Source organism: Amblyomma maculatum, chromosome 1 (assembly GCF_055883805.1).
Source record: "Amblyomma maculatum isolate TAMU_Amacu chromosome 1, ASM5588380v1, whole genome shotgun sequence".
NCBI lineage: Eukaryota > Metazoa > Arthropoda > Arachnida > Ixodida > Ixodidae > Amblyomma > Amblyomma maculatum.
This window is the reverse complement of record NC_139344.1, coordinates 464,950,017-464,970,387: the sequence shown is the minus strand read 5'-3', so window position 1 is coordinate 464,970,387 and position 20,371 is coordinate 464,950,017. Positions and strand designations below refer to the sequence as shown.

Below are 20,371 nucleotides of genomic sequence, written 5' to 3'. Positions count from 1 at the left end.
CCAGTCGGTACAGGGGCGGTCTCAGCATAGCGTGTAAGGTGGTCGACAGCTGTTATAACCCAATGGTTACCCCCATTGGAGAGAGGTAGGGGACCATATAAGTCGATGCCGACTACGTCGAATGGTGTGGCGGGACAGGGAAGGGGTTGTAGGAGACCAGCGGGGGAAGAGGTCGGCCGCTTGCGACGTTGGCACAGGTGGTAGGAAGCAACGAAACAGCTACGGTGGTAGACAGGCCAGGCCAGAAGAATCGTCTTTTCACGCGGTCGTATGTTTTGTTAAAACCAAGGTGACCTGCGGTAGGGTCATCGTGGAAAGCTGCTAGTATACGTGGGCGAAGCACACGTGGTACGACTGGGAGCCAGCGAGTTCCATCAGGTTAATACACGTAGCGGCGTAGTATGCCATCTTCAAGCTTGAAATTGCGAAGCTGTCGGCGAAGCCTAGCGTTGGGTGGGCTCGAAGCGCCGATAAGGCGGTCGATGATGGGCCGACAGTAGGCATCAGCTAATTGCTGTGAACGGAGAGCGTGCTTGTTCTCAGAGTCGTCAAAAGAAACTGCAGTGATATATGCGTCGGTGGAAGCGATGATCGGCTGTGGTCAGAGGTGGAAATGCATTGTGAAGAAAAACAGCAGGCTGATTCCGAAACCGGGCAGCGAGAAAGAGCGTCGGCGTCTTGGTGTTGGCGACCCGATTTATAAACGACGTCGAAATGGTATTCTTGCAGGCGTAGAATCCACCGGCCAAGTCTGCCTGTCAAATTTTTCAGTGAAGATAACCAGCAAAGAGCATGATGATCGGTCACAACTGTGAAATGCCGACCATACAGGTAAGGACGAAACTTTTGAACAGCCCAGACGACGGCGAGACATTCCTGCTCGGTAATGGTGTAGTTTTTCTCAGCTGGAGTCATGGTCCGACTGGCGAAGGCAATCACTTTCTCACGTGAAGTTGCATCGCGCTGCAGAAGTACAGCGCCAAGACCGTGACCACTGGCATCAGTGTGCAGGATGGTAGGAGCGCTGTCGCGGAAGTGGCCAAGAACTGGATCTGATGTGAGGGCGTGCTTTAGGTCGTTAAAAGCAGTGTTGCACTGTTCAGTCCACACGAAAGGGCTGCGCGCCTTAAGTAGCTCATGAAGTGGCGCAGCAATAGTTGCAAAATGTCTTATAAATCGCCGGAAATAGGACGCCAGGCCGAGGAAACTCCGCAAATCTGTAGTCCGTTGCGGACGAGGAAAATTCAAGACCGCGGTTATTTTTTCAGGGTCTGGGCGAATGCCGTCATGGCTAACCAGATGTCTTAATATTTTAATTTCCTTCTCTGCAAAGTGGCACTTCTTTGTGTTGAGCTTAAGGCCCGCTGAAGCAAGACACGTGAGGACTTCATTCAGGCGCGTGAGATGGTCGGTAAAAGTTGACGAAAAGATAACAATGTCATCCAAGTAACATAAACAGGTTCTCCATTTGAGGCCACGGAGTACAGTATCGATCATTCTTTCAAATGTTGCGGGTGCGTTACAAAGGCCGAAGGGCATAACATTAAACTCGTAAAGTCCGTCAGGAGTTGCGAAAGCGGTTTTTTCTTTGTCGTCCTCATGCATAGGTATTTGCCAATAACCTGAGCGGAGGTCCAAGGTCGAGAAATATTCGGCACCTTGGAGAGAGTCAAGGGCGTCATCAATACGCGGCATCGGGTAGACGTCTTTGCGGGTAATTTTGTTGAGTGCGTGATAATCAACACAAAATCGTAGCGATCCGTCCTTTTTTTTAACTAATGCTACTGGGGAGGACCATGGGCTTGTTGATGGATGAATAATATCGCTACGGAGCATGTCATTGACATTTTCTTCAACTACTTTTCGTTCCGAGATAGAAACCCGATAAGGTCGTCGGCGTACAATTCAGTTACCTTCGGTAAGGATGCCGTGATGTGCAACACTAGTCCGTCCCAGTGGTGGGGAAGTGGCATCAAAAATGGCTTGGTGGGCTTGAAGCAATTGCAGCAATTCTTGATGTTGGTTTGGCTTGAGGTTCGGATTCATTGTCTTCGACAGCATGGAAAGAGAGACTTGCGATGAATCGCGTTGCGGAGGTAGCGGGGCAGTGAGCACCATCATGGATATAGGGTGAGCATCCACTATGCATGGCAGGGAAGTTCCTTTAGTCAGCACGAGGGATTCACGGGAAGCGTTCGTGGCAGCTACTATTGCAGAGCTGCTGCGGAATCGTACAAGGCTTGATGGGAAGGCGATTCCACGGGCAAGATGACGATGATATGGTGCGATGAGTACATCCCCGTCAATGATGGGTTCGGAAGAAACGGTAATAAGTGTTTCGCACTGTGGAGGCAATACAGTATCAGCTGCGGCAATGAGGAAATGATGCCGTGCAGAAATGTCAGATGAACAATCACTGTCTGTCATATGGATAACACGGTCGCCACAAGAAATTAACGCTGAAGTTGTTGACAAAAAATCCCATCCAAAAATCATCAAATGCGCACACGGTGAAAGCACAGCAAACTGCACATGGTGGCGGACGCCGTCTATAACAACTCGAACTGTGCACTTTGCTGGAGGGTGCAGAGGGACGCCATTTGCTCCACGAAGTTCAGGTCCATCATATGGTGTCGTTACTTTCCGCAAACGGTGGCACAAATCAGCATGAATAACAGAAAGTGCAGCTCCTGTGTCAATCAAAGCTTCGACCGGTAATCCTTCAGCTAAAACGGAAATCATATTATACGGGCGACGAGGAGGACTTTTTGTAAGTTCGCAAAGTGCAGTTTCTCCTCCGGAAACTGCATCGCTTAGTTTTCCGAATTACGGACAGGAACAGTTGTTGCTGGTCGAAGTGGCGAAATAGTGCGGCGGTATGGGGAAGGGGACCGGCGTCGGGATACATGAGCCCCACTTGGTTCAGACGAGGATACCGGCGGTGGAGAGAATCGACGAGGTTGACTAGGAATTGGTCGTCGCTAATAATATGCAGGTGTGTCACTTTCGAAGGCGTCATAACCACGTCGCTCATTCTGAATGCGTCGGCGACAAAAGCGAGATATATGTCCTCGAATTCCACAATAATAGCACACTGGGCGAGAGGGGCGCCAAGGTGCGTAAAGGTGCGTAATAGGGTGGCGTCGGTTGAGCCGTCGTCATGGCGTTGATGTGGTTGTAGGGTGGTGCTTGGGGTGGGGGAACGAAAGGAGGAGAGGATGCAGTGACGTGAGCGTAAGTGGGTGCTGGGCGAGGTGCAGGAGGATCAGGCGTGACAGGGTGGTTGATAGTGCCCAACTCTTCTTTAATGATGTGGCGGAGGCCGGCGTCATCAGGAGGAGACGAATGATCGCACCCGTGCTGGCAGAAAGGGCTGAGAGCTTGGAGCTCCTCGCGGATTATCGCTCGAATCATGGCTCGTAGATCGAGGTCAGTAGAGGTCGGGGCAGTAGTGAAGCTGGGCTGCAATCGGGAGGACTGTAGCTGGTCGAGGCGTTGGCAGGTCGTTATAATGGAATCAACACTTGATGGATTTTGGGCAACTAGGGTGTTATATGCCATTGAATTGATTCCCTTCAAGACATGGTGTACACGTTCAGATTCCAGCATAGTGGGACTGATACGCCGACAGAGTGAAAGCACGGCCTCTATGTATGACGCATAGGACTCACCGGAACCTTGACGGCGGGTAGCGAGCTTGTTCCTTGCGATCTCCGTCCGAACAGCCGGGTCAGCGAAGTACTGTCGGAACTGCTGCTTGACAGTGGGCCAGTTTGTGTTGTGGGGCTCGCGGTTAATAAACCAATTTCTGGCGACCTCAATAAGGTAGAAAGATACGTTTACAAATTTCAAAGCATCATCCCACCGGTTGTAGGCACTGCAGCGTTCATAAGTGTCAAGCCAGTCATCGACGTCTTCGTCGCGACGACCAGCGAACAGCGGCGGGTCGCGTTGTCGTGTGGGCACCATCGGAGGCGGCGGTGTAGCCGAGGTAGAGGGTCCGGCCGGGTCGGGACTACTCTCGGTTGACATGACGATGGTAGTGGTTAAACGGCGACCGGAACGTAACTCCAGCGAGAGGCAGGGCACAAGGCAGCAAGGGGATCTAATTTCACCTCCACCACTTGTGAAAGAAGGCCAGGTCCAGACGGCAAGGTCGTGAAGGCAAGGCAAGGTATGCCGTATCAGCGTTTAACTGATGGAGAAAAACCCAAGCGTGCGCCGGAGCCGGCGCCGAGGGACCATGATGATGGTATGTACAAGAGGAAGACGAAGATCATGGTATGTACAAATGAAAGAAGATCCGTGGAGGGCTCACAATACAAATACTGCTGCAAGTCATGCAAGTACTTTGGCTATTTACTTTGTCCCTCAGCACAGTAAGGTGCGGTCCAGAAATAATGGTGCAACTGGGCAGTCGTGCCTAGTTCGCAAAAGAGTGTATCAAGTGAACAAATATGGTTTTCATATCCATGGTTTATTGCATCAACCAATAAAATACAGCAACAAATCACAACAATAAAAATGCACCTCGCAGACAGCACGAACAGTAGCGCTGTTTAGGCGGGCTAATCATCTCAATGATCCCAGCCGAGGCATGGAAAAGGCTTCAAGTGCCTGCCACAAAACATCACCAGATAAAAAACATGCACGTACAGAAACAAAGCTATGACAGCTGCAACTGAAATAAAAATGTCATGAATTAGTAGGTGCATCAAAACATACGTGGAGCATAGAGCACTGGGATCACTCTTCACATTTAAATTCTTCGGCAGAAAGTATACAGCAGTTTTCAAGGCAATTTCAAGGTTGCGAGAGTCCAGACAGCTTTAGAATCAACAAACGTGCTTTACACAGGAGCATTAGAGCATACATTCAGTCTGTGTGCAACCTCCAGATCTGCTCACCGGTGAAAGTCAGCCGGGAAGCGGTAAGACACCGACGGTTGAGTCCACGCTGTCGCAACGTGTCACAGAGCATCGCTTCCTCACTTTGTGCGGGCTCATCTTGCAATAAAACGCTAAGCGCAATACAATTCTGCAAAACGACTTCGCACTGACCGCACGACGAAGGGGACGAAACCGAAAAAACACGGCTGCAGGGGGATATTAAATCTCACCAAACGGCGACAGAGCAGCGACCAGCAAGGACGGCGAAATCTTCGCAAAAGGGACATTTTCAGACTTGCGAACTACATTAAGCTTTCCCGGGCACACCAAGGTCCGCACCACAGCAGACGAGCAGCAGACAGCGATAAAAAATCGTTTCATGCATCGTCAGCTTCGTTATCTCCGTTGCCTTAGTTACCTCTGGCAGCGCCTCCTGACCGATGCAACATCAAGGGGGTGGGGCGATAAGAGTGTTGCAAGATTTAAAAAAAAGTTAAGAATGTATTTATAAAATACCTTACCTCATTCACAAGCGATTTTATTAAAATGTCTATTGTTTTTATGTTGATTGATACTTTTTAATTTCTAGTAGTATAATTTCTTATTCTGAGTGGTTGGCCCCCCGACCTGTGGCTATGCTGCGATACCGCTGAACCGCTTTTGGGCCCAGCCTTTCCCACCATTCTACTTCCGCCATGCAGTCACTATATATATCCTTATCGAGTAGCAACATGCGTCGAAACATCTCCCCGGGCACGTCAAACAGTCTTCGTACACCGTCCTTCGTCGATGATCGCGTCGGAGCGCCGCCGCTACTGCCTCACGAGAACGCCGGCCGCCGCATAGATCACCGCCATTTTCCCTTTGTGAGCGCTCACAAACGAGTTGTGAGCAGCTCGCGTCGTCCACAACCCCCGCTCACAATTGGCCCGTAGACAACGTCATCACTTCAAGTGTGTTCAAGACGTAAACAGCAGACGTCGATGGTGTAAAGAACGGCCACTACCGCCGTGTTGCCGCTGGCCAATAGGAAGGTTGTGAGTGTGAGTTTGATTGTGAGTGTGAGCCGTCTGTAATTCGGTCCTTGACGCTCGCGTTATCGCCGCCACAAGCGAAGCTGCGCTGCTACCATCAGTGCTCGCCAGGGGCACGTCATGCAAGGGTTTGTCGTTTGTCCGCGCCGTGTAAAAAGTGGGCGTTGGGCAGCTCGCGCTTTTTGCTTTTTCAGGAATGCCACCATGTTCAGCCTGCGTGACTGCCGTGGTTCACTCTTCGCTTCGTGACGAGTTTGTGACAATAAGAAAAGCGAAATTCACGAAAGACGCAGAAAGGGAAGACGAGATATAGGCGCTGATCCAACAACAGATCGTCGTCTTCTGATTGTCTTCCCTTTCTGCGTCTGTCGTGGAGTTTGCGCTGTTTTTATTGCGATGAACAACCAACTAGCTCATGATGTGTTCTGCGAGTTCGGGCGCGAGCTATAGAATACTAAAGCTCATCTATTGCTTTGGCAAGTGTGGTCAACTTTTTCTTGGCTCAAGGAAGCGTATGAAAAAAAAAATAGCTTGCCGGCGTTGCCTTCGTTGTCTTCATTTAAAGATATGGGCTCAACGGTATTGCAAGTTAGTTAAGGATCGCTTCCCTCGACACAAATTTACTTTCTTACGTTGGAGGAAACAATGACAAACAGAAAACGAAGTTGTCTCTCATTTAGTCGTCTGCGATCGGCTATATCGGCCGGCCCTCAGTCACCAGCGGCTGCGGAACAACTGACCACGGCGGCGGTCAGACCTGTGACGCAGCAGGGGGTGCTAAGAAAGCCTGGCTCCGCTGGACAGGCCGCCATTGGAAACTGACCTTGGCAACGTTTAATGCTAGAACCCTAGCTAGTGAAGCTAGTTTAGCAGTGCTGTTAGAGGAACTAGAGGGCATGAAATGGGATGTCATAGGGCTTAGTGAGGTTAGGAGGCCGAATGAGGCATATACTGTACTGAACGATGGGCATGTACTGTGTTATCGAGGTTTACCAGAGAGGCAACAACTAGGAGTAGGTTTCCTTGTCAATAAGTATATAGCAGGTAATATAGATGAATTCTATAGTATTAATAAGAGGGTTGCAGGCATCGTAATTAGGCTTAATAAGCGGTATAAACTGAAGGTTGTACAGGCCTATGCACCTACATGTAGTTATGATGACCAGGCACTTCAAAGCTTCTATGAAGATGTAGAATCGGCAATGCGAAAAGTAAAGACGCAGTATACTGTACTACTGGGCGACTTCAATGCCAAAGTAGGGAAAAGCAGGCAGGAGACAAGGCAGTAGGTGACTATGGCATTGGTTCTAGGAATAGCAGGGGGGAGTTACTAGTTGAGTTTGCAGCGCGCAATAACTTACGAATCATAAATACCTTCTTCAGCAAACGGAAGAACCGGAAATGGACATGGAAAAGTCCTAACGGAGAGACTAAAAATGAAATCGACTTCATAATGTGTCCAACCCCCGCCATTGTGCAGGATGTAGAGGTAATCGGGAAAGTGCGATGCAGTGACCACAGGATGGTGAGGTCTTAAATTAGCCTAAATCTGAAGAAGGAACGCAACAGATTAGTAAGAAAGAAACCCATCAACGAATTAGCGGTGAGAGGGAGGGCAGAAGAGTTCAGGATCTCGCTACAGAATAGGTATTCAGCTCTAACTCAGGATGGCGACATTACCCTAGAGGCAAGGAACAATAATTTCAGAGATATCATTACTGAGTGCGCGGTAGAAGTAGGCGGTAGGATAGTTAGAGAGGATACCGGTAAGCTGTCTAAGGAGACGAAAGATTTGATTAAGAAACGCCAGAGTATAAAAGCTTCCAATCCAACAGACCAGATCGAATTGGCCGAGATATCAAAGGTAATCAATAAGCGCAAGGTGGCCGATATAAGGAGGTATAACATGGAGAAAATTGAGCATGCTGTAAAGAATGGGGGAAGCCTTAAAGCGGTAAAGAAGAAGAAATTGGGCATAGACAAAAACCAGATGTATGCGATAAGGGACAAAGCAGGCAACGTCATCACTAATATGGACAAGATAGTCAAAATAGCCGAGGAGTTCTATACAGATCTCTACAGTAGCCAAAGTAGTCAGGACCGTAATGAGATTGGCGCTAGGGAAAAACAGTCAGACGTTCCACCAATGACGAAGGACGAGGTCAAGAAAGCACTAGAAACTATGAAAAGGGGGAAATCAGCTGGAGAGGATCAGATAACTACAGATTTGCTGAAGGACGGGGGGGGGGATATCGTGCTAGAAAAACTGGCCACCCTGTATACGTAGTGCCTGGTGTCATCGACGGCACCAGAATCATGGAAGAATGCAAACATCATCCTCATTCAGAAGAACGGTGACTCTAAGTACCTTAAAAATTACAGACCAATCAGCTTACTGTCTGTTACGTATAAGGTATTCACTAAGGTAATCGCTAATAGAATCAGGACAACCTTAGACTGCAATCAAGCAAATGATCAAGCAGGGTTTCGGAAACGGTACTCTAGTATCGATCATATCCATACCATCAATCAGGTGATAGAAAAATGCTCGGAATATAACCAGCCCTTATACATAGCATTCATTGATTACGAAAAAGCATTTGACTCAGTTGAAACCTCGGCGGTGATGCAGGCATTGCGAAATCAGGGGGTAGACGAGCCGTACGTGAAAGCGCTGGAAGATATATATAGTGGCTGCATAGCAACCATAGTTCTGCATAAAGAAAGTAACAAAATTCCCATAAAGAAAGGTGTTAGGCAAGGAGACACAATCTCCCCGGTACTATTCACAGCTTGTTTAGAGGAAGTATTCAGAGACTTGGAATGGGAGCAGTTAGGGATAAGGGTAGATGGAGAATACCTCAGTAATCTGCGATTTGCTGATGACATTGCCTTGCTAAGCAACTCGGGGGAGGAACTGCAAATAATGATTGATGACCTAGACAGAAAAAGTAGAAAGGTAGGCTTGAAAATCAATATGCAGAAGACAAAGGTAACGTTCAACAGCCTCGGGAAGGAACAGCAGTTTACATTAGGTAGCGAAATACTGGAAGTAGTAGGCGAATATGTCTACTTAGGACAGGTAGTTACCGCAGATCCGGACCTTGAATAGGAAATAACAAGAAGAATAAGATTGGGATGGAGCGCATTTGGCAAGCACTCGCAGATTATGACCAGCAGCTTACCGGTATCGCTCAAGAGGAAAGTATACAACAGTTGCATCTTGCCTGTACTCACCTATGGGGCTGAAACGTGGAGGGTATCCAAGAGAGTTCTACTTAAGTTGAGGACAACCCAGAGCTCTATGGAACGAAAAATGGTAGGGGTAACATTTAGAGATAGAAAGCGTGCAGAGTGGGTCAGAGAAATAACTCAAGTTACCGACATTCTAGTGGAAATTAAGAAGAAATGGACATGGGCAGGACATGTAGTGCGAAGAGAGGATAACCGATGGTCGCTGAGGGTAACAAACTGGATTCCAAGGAAAGGAAAGCGTAGCAGGGGGCGGCAGAAAGTTAGGTGGGCGGATGAGATTAAGTTCGCAGGGGTCAAGTGGATGCAGCTAGCACAGAACCGGGTTAAGTGGAGAAATATGGGAGAGGCCTTCGCCCTGCAGTGGGTATAATCAGGCTGATGATGATGATGATGATGATGATGATGATGATGATCGGCTATATTTTGCAAACATGCAAGGAGAATAGGGCAAAATGTAGGAAACGATAAAAAAAAACTTCTAAAAGTTCTTTTTATGCAAACTCAAAGTTGAATGACAGGTGAAGATCCTGCTCACGTTAATGACACCGGCCATACGCCGAGGAAGGGACTTTATTTTTTTTAGTCGATATATATTGCCTCAGGGCATCAGTAGGATATGAGATGAAGGATGAATGAATGATTAAATGAATGGAAAAGGGTTGGCTGATTTTATGAAGTCCAGAAGGGAGCGATGATGAGGTCCCTGCGTCCAAGTGGCGTATGAGGCAGGATTGGTTGCTGAAAGGCCAGCTATGCTCAGGGACTCATATAAAGAGTCGACGTATCCGAGTTGCTCTCGCCTCCTAGAGGTCACCTGAACCCATGCTGTGATTGATACGAGAGAGATTACTTTTCAAAGTTCCCCAAACGTTCTCAATGATGTTCATATCGGCTCCATTTAGAGTTCACTCGAATAGTTGCACAGCCTTTTCTTCAAGCAAGGCTTTCACATCTCGGTCAGTGTGGACGGGGCTATAGTCTTGCTGCAGGAGTATTACTCCATCTTTAAACAGCCTGTCCAGTTCGTACGGGACGAGATAGTGGTCGAGGACATCGCAGTAGCTGGCTCCGTTAAACATTGATGGCAGTCTAATAAGAGGGCCGAGTCTTTCTGCACTGACAGCTCCCCAGACGTTCACGGCACAACGACCACAGCTGATTATTTGCGTCGCGTAGTCGGGCAGGTATCTATGTGCGAATTAATGATGCATTGATCAGCTCTTACGTAATGCGGGATTACAAATTATGCATTCAACTCAAAACCATGACTGTCAGGCCAGAGAAAGCGAAAACGGTACGGCTTATAGAACATAATTGCTGCAAGATGACCAGTGAAGAAAAACAATTTCATTTTTCTATTTTTACTTGCCCATACCTTCCTGTTCTTTAGAACGCTGTGCTCTTTACTTCACACAAAATGATCTTATTCGGATATGCCTGCAATTACATGTACGCCAAAGACGCCGCTGCGGTCCCATCTTAAGAAGTAGTTTGTTCATCTGTAAATATGACTTGTCGACAGTCATCCACAGTTCACTGCTCGTCGGCGCGAGCAAATGCCAGGCGCTGTGCCTTCTGTCTTGTCGTCGAATACGGCTTATGCGCCGCCACACATCTACTTAATCCGGCTTCCTGGAGACGGTTCCGAATGGGGCCCAGACTAATATCTAGGCCGAGGACATCTAGAATTTCTTTGGCGCTCTGAAAAGGATCCTCAACGGCAGCAGCGACGATCAGTTGGTCAGCCTCAGCCGAAGTGCACCGCTCGTGATGTGGACGTAAAGCATCGCCAAAGCTGCCTCCTTCATCCCTGTAAGCTTGTATTATCCGATTCACTGCAGTCATCGACCTTCCAGTCCTGCGGCATACTTCGCGATGCGATACTCCCTGCGCGCATAGAACAATTTCGCTTCTAATATCCAGTGGGACTCTGGGCGACATTTTTCGTTGAATGGCAATTTCCACAACGTTCGTTGATAAATACGTGCGTGTGGGCGTATTTTCAAACGCGTCTAGCTTTGTTCTCATCGATTATCACGGTGACAGCATGAACGAAGCCAGCTACTGCGAGGCGCTCGGTCGCTATCTCATCCCATATGACTTAGACTACCCTTTTTACGATGATGTATTTTTCTAACAGTAAGACGGTGGTCCAGTCCACATTGCGCGAGTCATAAAAGTCTTGCTGGAAGAAAGGGCTGTGCTGTTGTTGGAGTGGACGCCAAAGGACGCCGATATGAACATAAGTGAGGTCGTTTGGTGAACGTTGGAAATCAATCTACATCGTATCGATCGTAGACCTAGTCCACGTGACCTTTGGATGGGAGGCTGTCAAGAAGATGTGGGACAACCTCCGAAAGCTACGTGGAATTATTGTACGAATCTCGTTTTTGGCGCTTCGTTTATGTCGAAAACTAGCTGGGGGATTTACCGGTTATGAAACTGAGTTCGCATAAAATAGCACATTTTGATGTTATATTTTTAACGGTTTCCTTTCTTTCACCTATATCTATGCTTAACCGTTTGTTCTCCAGTGTACGAAAGTGAATTTGTGTTGAAGAAATTGGTCTTGAATTATTAGCTCACTTGCTATGCCCTTGAGCATCTATTTGTATCAGAGACAGCACATGCATGCTTTGTTTTTCATGCGTTGCCTAAAGCGAAACAAAATTTCCCCGCACTTGCTAAAGCGTTGCATGAGCACGTTTATATTCGTCAGCGCACAAACTCGCCGCCAAGTGAGGCGCAAAAAAAAAGTTCGGCTGTTATGTAGAGAAAGATAATGCAGTTCCCGAAGAAGCATAAAGCGAACGGTGCCGATGGCAATTATTTCTGCAGGGCCCGTACGAACAACAAACCATGAGATAATGAAAACGTCCCTGATGGGCAGGGAGGGTAGCAGCGCATCTTCGCACTTTGAGGCAATAACGCGAGCTCAAGTTATCGAGGTGGGTCAGCCGGATGTGCCGACGCCCCCTCGCTCATGACCACGCATCTGCTGATAGAGCGCGCTGGTATGCAGTTTTTTTCATTTCGGCTACCGCTCGCGTGCTTCGTATTACTTTTGGTAATACGGCCTGTTTCCTATAGCAGCGATAACGGTGCAGAAAGGAATCAGTATTCGCACAGGATACATTGTGGTGACTGATATCGAATAGCTACAAATCTGCTTGTATTTGCAAAGTCTAGAGATGCATAAATTTCACATTCTAGTCAAGGGTGTGCACAGCCTAGTACTCGGCAAACAGAGCCCTAAAGGGACCATGAAAGGCGATTTAGGGAAAGTAGGAAATTCGTACTAAATATCAGTATTCCATCAGTTCCCTAAACAACACAATAATACTGAAGCTATTCTCACTGGCACAGAACATATCTGCACTCGGCAGTCATGCTCCTCGTTCAATCTTTTACATAAGTCAACGAAAGCCCGAGTCCAAGAAAAAAAAGAAATAAAGAAAAACGAGTCGTGACAGCGCCTCATTCCAGCCCGTCCAACTCGCATTATTTGAGAGCGTTCAATGAAATGGGCGCGCCTAGAAAGTCCAGTTGACATAAACGGGTAGGGGGCGCGCATGGAGGTGTCGAAACCGGTTTCTAGCAGTCGCCCGGAGCGCACTTAAAAAGAGTTCTAAATAATCGGTCTGGCGCAAAGATTTTACGTTTGACTCAAATACTGATAATTCCACTCCGTATGAATTTCTTCCATTGGAATATTACCGCAATTATATTTTCTGGGTTCCTTTTAGTCTATATTATGATATTACCATGCTCATTTGAGCTTAAGCCACTGAATGCGGTAATGCACCGCATTGAATTGCCAGGCAACCACCCATTTTCAGATTAAAAACAAATATACTGCTTCTGGTGACAGCAACATCGGCAGCTGAGACATGAAGCCCAAGCTTGTAAATAATGCTGTTGCTCATCCTGGGCCTGGTTACCTAACGCTCCGCCCCCCACCCCCCTATACTCTGTTACGTAGTTACCCTGAAACGCTGCCTCGATCGCGAGACGAGGCGCGTGCTTGATCTAGCGATGATATTCGGGTACGCAAAAACAGTAGCACTGTCCAAAACTTTCAGTCAAATGCTTCATACATTGAACTGGACCATCTAAAAGTTTATATAACTAATTTACCCAGTATCTGGTGAAAACTTTTCGTTTTACTCTTTTTGATGTTTGGTTGTGTCATGCCGGGTTTGAGGTTCCATAGCGAATCAGGCTATGAGAGACGCCGCAGTGAAACTTTAGATGAGGCGCAACTTTTGTTTAAGAACCATTATTCCCAGAGCAATAACTCAAACCCTGTCTTTCATAAATAGATTGCTTAAAAATGACCTCTATGTAAACAGAAAGCTATGCGTGTTGTACGATACATATCTCTTGAATTCAAGACATATCTCTTGAATTCAAGACGGGTGGGAGAGTACCATGTTTAGATTCTGGGGAGCCTACTTTTCCTTTTTCACCAAAACATACAGAAAAAATTAGCTGTGGCTTAGCTTTATTTAGGGCTGGAAATTGCGAAAGCAAGGTCCGCTTGTAGTGGTGCACATTGCTAATCTCCTGCATACCCACGAAATGATGTAATCTGTAGACTGTTCGGCATTCAATGCCTCCATCAGGTTTAACGATGCTGAATCACCAGTACATGAGTCTTCTACAAAAAGATTTTCTTCACGTATAACACTCATAGCGTTCCTCTCCCTATCCCGACGAGCAGCATATCTAGCTCGCTGCTTTTCTAAACGACGTTGCCGTTCTTCTTCGGTTTTCGACTCACATTGCCGTCGCCTGGTTGCATTCTTATGGTCTTGTGCAGTTGTGTAACTCGTAGCATCTTTGATAGCCTCCACCAGGTTAAACGGTAACACAATCGAAGTCTTCCATACAGCTATACTGACGAAACCGGCTAGTAGGCGCTACTTTTATTCTATACACCCCAACACCGCACGTGGTACCACACGCTGCAACACACACATCCATTATCGCAGCAAGGCGTGCAAGCTTTTGCAACTTGTATGACGTTAATCGCTTGCCGCCGTTCGCAGGTGGCCGACCGGCCGTGGAGCGTAGCTGCGCCGCGCTGAAGAGCCGACTTGGTCCAACACCACCTACACTATGAGAAGGTCAGCGCAAGACCCCCTTTCCAATAGTCCTACGTCACGACAGTGAGATCTGGGGATAGATCGGTGGCGCTGAGCGCAAGCGTACACAAGCAAGGCGACCTGGAACGACTCGGCCAGAGTGTGCGTGTTTTCAGCCTACGTTTGCTGTGTTCCTAATCAGTGCTGCATAGGCGCTTGCGAGCAAGGTATCTACAACGTCTGGGCTTTTTTGTGCGCTAAACTGTCGATCTAACTATGCCAATGGATCCAAAGCGCAAATGTACAAGTTTCCGTCGGACTCGGCTCAAAATGCAGCGTGAACAAAGGCTGTGCCGTAAAAAAACTTATTACCGATAAGTGCACTGTGGTAAGAAAGCGTTCTTATTTGCTTCCTAATACTCGTGCTGCTATTCACGACTAATTGATTTAGCACAGTGTATTAAAGCGTAGGCTTGGGCATATCGAGCACACAATTTGGACAGCACAGCTACAAATAATCGAGTAGCATCCGCCTTGTTTTGAGTGAGGAACAAAATTGTTTTGCAACCTAAGTTACTTTCTTATGGAAACAATTTTATTTCGCTAGTGGCGACGTGATTGTAGTTACCGTGGTAAATGACTGGTTTAAAGCCGAGTTAGCTGCTCGCTTTGTTAATATACCCATGGCAATCGCTGCTCCGTGCTTAAGCAGCTTTTTTTTATATTTACGTTACAGCTTTCTGACCAGCATGTCCGTGAAAGCGACCTCGTATTCACAACAAGCTACACCGAGTGTCGTCAAGGTCACCGTTAAGAATAATATCTCTGCCTACCATTTTTAGCTTTATCTATCCATCTAACAATAAATATACTCTGAGCTGAATTTTGTGGCTGTCTTAATGATTGTTCAAGCAACTCTGAATGAAGGTGAAAATTTCCTCGCCACTTCATTTCTGCCATGGAAATAAATTCCAGGTGGATTGTGTCAAACTTCTCATACTTCAAACGACTGGCAATACAGATAACAAAACTATAACCCTCTTCATCGCCAGCACTAAAAATTTGAAGAGGTAGCTCCAGAGCAGCGTTGAATAAAAAGAAACGCGAACGCGTAGGGTGAAGCCGACTTTCAGTATGATCTCACTACGATGATGTCATATAAGCTTGCGCAGGCCTTCTATACTCGGGGACAACTTTCTCTGGCAATGTGGTGGAAGCTACGGAGCCGAAACGCACCAGCTCACTCCGCACAAGCATATAGTGCCTCCAGAAATTTCGCAGTGGATACCCTGGAATGTTAAATCATTATGGAACTATTAAGCTTATTATTGTATCAGGCTTAAGCTACAGTACTAGCCAGTACAGTGGGAGTTTAATAGACAGCGTTCACGTCGATGGCTGCGCGGCCTGTCGACAATCTCGTAAAGCGCAAGAGCGTAGGCGGGGCCGGGTGGGATGCGCCGGCCGCTTTTCTCCGCCCATTTCTGCGCGCGTTCGTATCGCTCGTCTGCTTTTGACAGCGTACGTCGTGCGCGTTTCCGAAACCGCAGCCGAAGCCAGATACTTGGAACTACATGACGTAGTAATACAGTTAGGAAAGCCCCGCCCTCGTAGCTTTGGCTCCATTGCCACAGAAAGTTGTCCCCGAGTATAGTAGTCTAGGTTATGTTGCTTGGTCCTCTGTCTTTCCCTCTGGTGTGACGTCAGTAGTCACGTGACCGACCGCCGCCGTCGCTCGACCGTTGAGCGGCGTAGCTCCAGCGCGCTGAAGAGCCAACTTGCTACCCTGTCTCTCGCTCTGGTATGACGTTGGTTGTCGCATGACCGACCACCTACCATAAAGGGTAGGCTCCGGTACGGCGAAAAGGCGAAACCTGGCGTAGTATTGTTTTCGCAATAAAAAAAAAAACAATCATTGCACTTAGCGGATACTGGACTGCGCTGCCATGAATTAGGAAAAATGCTCCGTCTATTGCAGTGTACATATTTCTAGGCTAGCTGCTTCAGCGGGCCTTCTTAGCACCTAAGCCCTCAAAGAAGTGACTTGACAAAATGCTGCAGGGTCCGCAGAAAAAAGAAAGGAATTGGCCAACAAAATTTTGTCATGTCGAGCGAAAGCAGGGGCTAGCGTTTCTGACTGCAGCACCGCTTAATGTTTTGTTTTCTTTTGCTTTGTTCATTCTGCCAGATTTATTGGCAAACAGGCAGCTGGTGTGTCCACATATTAAGTACCCCCTCCTTCGTCTTGGGCGCCACTGTCTAATATAAAAAAAGAACACTTATATGGCCGGCCTGCAGCCGAAAGTACACGTGGGCACTTTCTTTTGTTGACAGACTGGAACGTGAAGATAAGATATCGCAGCCACTGCGCTTTTCCGAAGAGAGAATGTACGGATGTTTGCCCTCAGATGTTTTGCGCTGCTCAAGCAAGACTCAGGTGCATTTAGTTGCGGTGTGCTGATGCACATGAAAGCGGTGTACCACCACCCGCAACAAAAGCAGAGCGTTGGAGGCGACCGTATTTTGGATTGTAATTAACGCTGCCCAACTCTGGTTGTCGGCTACATCACGCTAAGGAGGCTGCATTCACAAAATACCAGAGCATGCCGTGTAGAATCGTCTCCAGCTCTCCGTGTTGCCAGCAATAGTCTAAGCCGCGTGCTTTAAGGGACACTGCAGCACTTTTCGGAAAAATCAGGCTCTCAGCAGAAACCCACAGTTTTTATTGCTGTGACCGGTAATACCAGGTTGAAAAAAGGCAGAAAAAAGCTGAATATAGCCTTTTTTCAGCATACATGCGCAACCAGCGTGACGGGGCTCACTGCGTGTCGCGCCACCACCTGGGATTGGCAAAGACGTCGCGTGACGACATTTTGAGGACCGGGAAAGCTGCCAATTCGGCCCCTTCGTCGCGCCGAGTGCTTATTGCAGCCCTCTGCAGTCGTGTGAATGTGATTATGGCATGTCATTTCCCCTCGAATGACCATGGGGATTTTCATCGCATGTATCCGTACCAGATGCGCCCACAAACGATGCAGCACTTACGTTGTGGGGTGCGTAGGGTTTGCATGGCAACTAACTGCTTTGGTTAGCATAAGGCATTTTGAAAGGTAGTGTGTGTCATTATTAGCCCTCAGAGAAGCCTCCACGTGCATATTCCTGGGAAGGAAGGGCAGCGAACAATGCAGTAGCAGACTATCTACGTCTCAGGCGTCCCCCCTCCCCCCCCCCTCCCCCACCCGCCCTTGAAAAGTCATTGTTGTGAAGAAAGCGCCCAAGGCAAGGTGTTCCACATCCTGCTTAAAATTCCAGGCGTCGTACTTTTGGAAAAAAGAAGAATGGCTTCGAAAGAGAGAAGCAGTGCACAGCTGCCACCAGACAAAGGAACAATAAGCAAAGCACGGTTGCCGAACTATGCAATGCATGCTAGGCATTGACGGAGCCATTGTTCTGGAGACCAGATCAAGTACGCGCAGAATGCTGCTTGAGTCAAGGGGAATTTAACAGTTGTAGAGAACTCTTCCCTTTTATCATACGCCGACAATATACGTTTAGTGAATTGTGGGCTGACGTATGCTGAAAGCCGAGCTGCAGCTCCGCCGCACCCATACCTTCATGAGAAAACAATGTCATGAAATGTGCTTTCTTACAAGTGCCCTCATCGTTTTCATTTCCAATTTAATTTACGTTCCCGAACAATACAGGACTATGTAAAATGACGACGTAGCAACGGATGCGAAATCACAAGGTCATTTATGAACAACTTCGATGATTTCTTGCTTAGAAGCATCGATGGAAACCTCGCTCTGTGCACTCCATACCTGAATGCGCCCATAATCAGCGAAGCGGTACACACCTTATCTTCTAAAAGAGACGCTTAGTTTGGCGCTATGCTTACCGCTACTGCCTATCGCTACCGTGTGAGCGTCATCACGCATGCGCTGATCACCCGGAGGGTGACAGATGGCGCTACGCCGCTGTCAAATTTCAGCGGACTCCGCACGCAGGGACCAATTAGCGTGTCCTGTGCTGACGGCGGGCGGCAGCTGTAGACGCCGCCGTAAGCGGCAGCGGTAAACTAAACGTCTCTAATAAAGCTCCCGTAGCGGTTCCACGATCATATCAAGCTGTTGGAAAGGATCTTGCAAAGCCGTCAGAGCCTAGCTGCGACATACCAGTGTGCTCTTCTTAATCATCTGCTCGTTCGCAAAGATCATCAGTGCGCGCCGCTGATGATTTGTCCGATGTTTAGCAAAGAAGCCGTTGCGCGGAGCATTTCGCAAAAAAAAAAATTAAAAGGAAATGAGACATACAAATACAACCATGCGTTGATGCTTTCCACCTGTTCCATCACTAGATTCTACTCCGTGAACAGATCGAAATCAACGATAACGCTACGGTTCACATACAAATCAGACCTGTAAAGTCAGAAAGTAACAATACTACAATTTACAAGCCTTCGCTCCCTTTTCTTCTTTGAATAAGCGTGGTTCTAGGAAATGGAGACTGGTACGACTCTTTTGTACAAGGAACAGAAGGAACCGCGTCATGGTTTGTCCACTCCTTATAGACAAAGCCCTATAAAAATCGCATTAGGAACAAATTCCATGTAGTCATAGTCACGAAAGTGCGTCGAGTAGAATGTTTCCTTTGGTCGGCTTGAATTTATCGCTCTTCTCAGCAGCGCCACAATGCGCCGTGACCTTTTGACAAAATGGAGACTGCATCGTCGCGTACACAGCTGTTTGTCCATCCGAGCAAATGCAGAGCTGTGTTGTATCAGGTACACAACACTAATTAGTTCACGTGTGTTTTACGCCCGAAACGCACGCCAGACGAGGAACAGCGCATGCCGAAACCTCCCTTCGTTGGCTCGCAATGCCTCCGGCACCTCCGGCTCCTCAATGTGACGTAACGTCGGACGAAGAAGCGAGGTTTCTCTCTCCGCTTTCCTAGTCGCGCGGAGCGCGGAATATTTGAATTGCGCGTTTCAGGTTGGCGATTGAGCAGGTGTTTTATGCAAAATTGAAAACAATAACTTTATGGACATGGTAAACAAATTATCTACAACAAAAAATTTTAGTTTTGGCACATTTGAAAACCGCTGCAGTGTCCTTTAAGGCATACGCGTTTTCAGGCGCCGGCACGTTGTGCGCCACGCTCCAGCGATGTTGTTGCAGAATAGTTAGGCTGTTCGTCACGCCAGATAAATTGTTTATCAAGAATTTTGCACTTTTATTGTTGGCACCTTATGTACCCCAAGACTACCGCTCGGAGTCTGCACTGGGAATTGTTCGAGGGCTCAGAAGGTATGCCGCCATATTTTCATGGCACTCCATGCGCCCGTGTTTCGAAAGGTTAATTTCAATTCCCTTTGATTTGATATGCACACGGAAAAGGGTGGTAAAGTTAAGAACAAAATGTTGACACCGAGATGATACCAGCGTTTCGTATGGTATGAATTTCCAGAAGTTTTCTGAAGTGTCGTCTAGTTGTGAAGATGTGCTGCTTCTGGCATTAGCGCTGTTTTTACAGAAGAATCTTCTAATAGTGATCACTTCTAGCTACAAAGTAGAAATGTGCATGAATTATCGTTTATGGCTTCCGGAAACATATTTTGGAGTAGAATGCAAGATGCATGTCACTGCTTTGTAATATGAAAACATCATAATGCTGCCTGAAATGCTCAAAGTATTTTCGCAATATATTACCCGGCAGCCTCCTGGTAAAGGAGAACATACCCAGCATTTGTGAAATAGGGCTGAAAAGGTTCTGTTTAATAAATAGAAACGTAACTGCACTACGTTCAATGTAATTTTTCCAGATTATAATGCATGGGCAAGGTGTAATTTGAAATCTTTACTTTATGGACACTATTATGTAAAAAAACAAAAAAACATTAGAGAACACGCTCAAGATTAGCCTCAGTAGACGCGGTAGCACTATTCAGCTACGACGGAATGACTCAGCTCTTCTTGTTTAATGTTTCTATTTTTATTTGCCCCGATTATTAAGCGGAGACCACAAAATTAAGCGGCAAGAGAGAAACAGGTGCGGTAGTGGATAGGATGTGACGTCACGCAACCTGAAGTACAGCCGAAAAGGC

The 20,371-nt window shown here is 47.3% G+C and overlaps 1 protein-coding gene across 1 annotated transcript in view; it reads right to left on the bottom strand.

The window, feature by feature from the left end:
- Window positions 1-14,068, bottom strand: part of LOC146209858 (uncharacterized) — a 192,040-nt gene extending 177,972 nt beyond the window's left edge. Inside the window, exon 1 of the mRNA XM_084604528.1 lies at window positions 13,962-14,068. Coding sequence (XP_084460654.1) covers window positions 13,962-14,018 — 57 coding nt within the window. The 5' untranslated portion in view covers window positions 14,019-14,068. The remainder of the gene's footprint in view (window positions 1-13,961) is intronic.
- Between the last annotated feature and the right edge of the window lie 6,303 nt (window positions 14,069-20,371).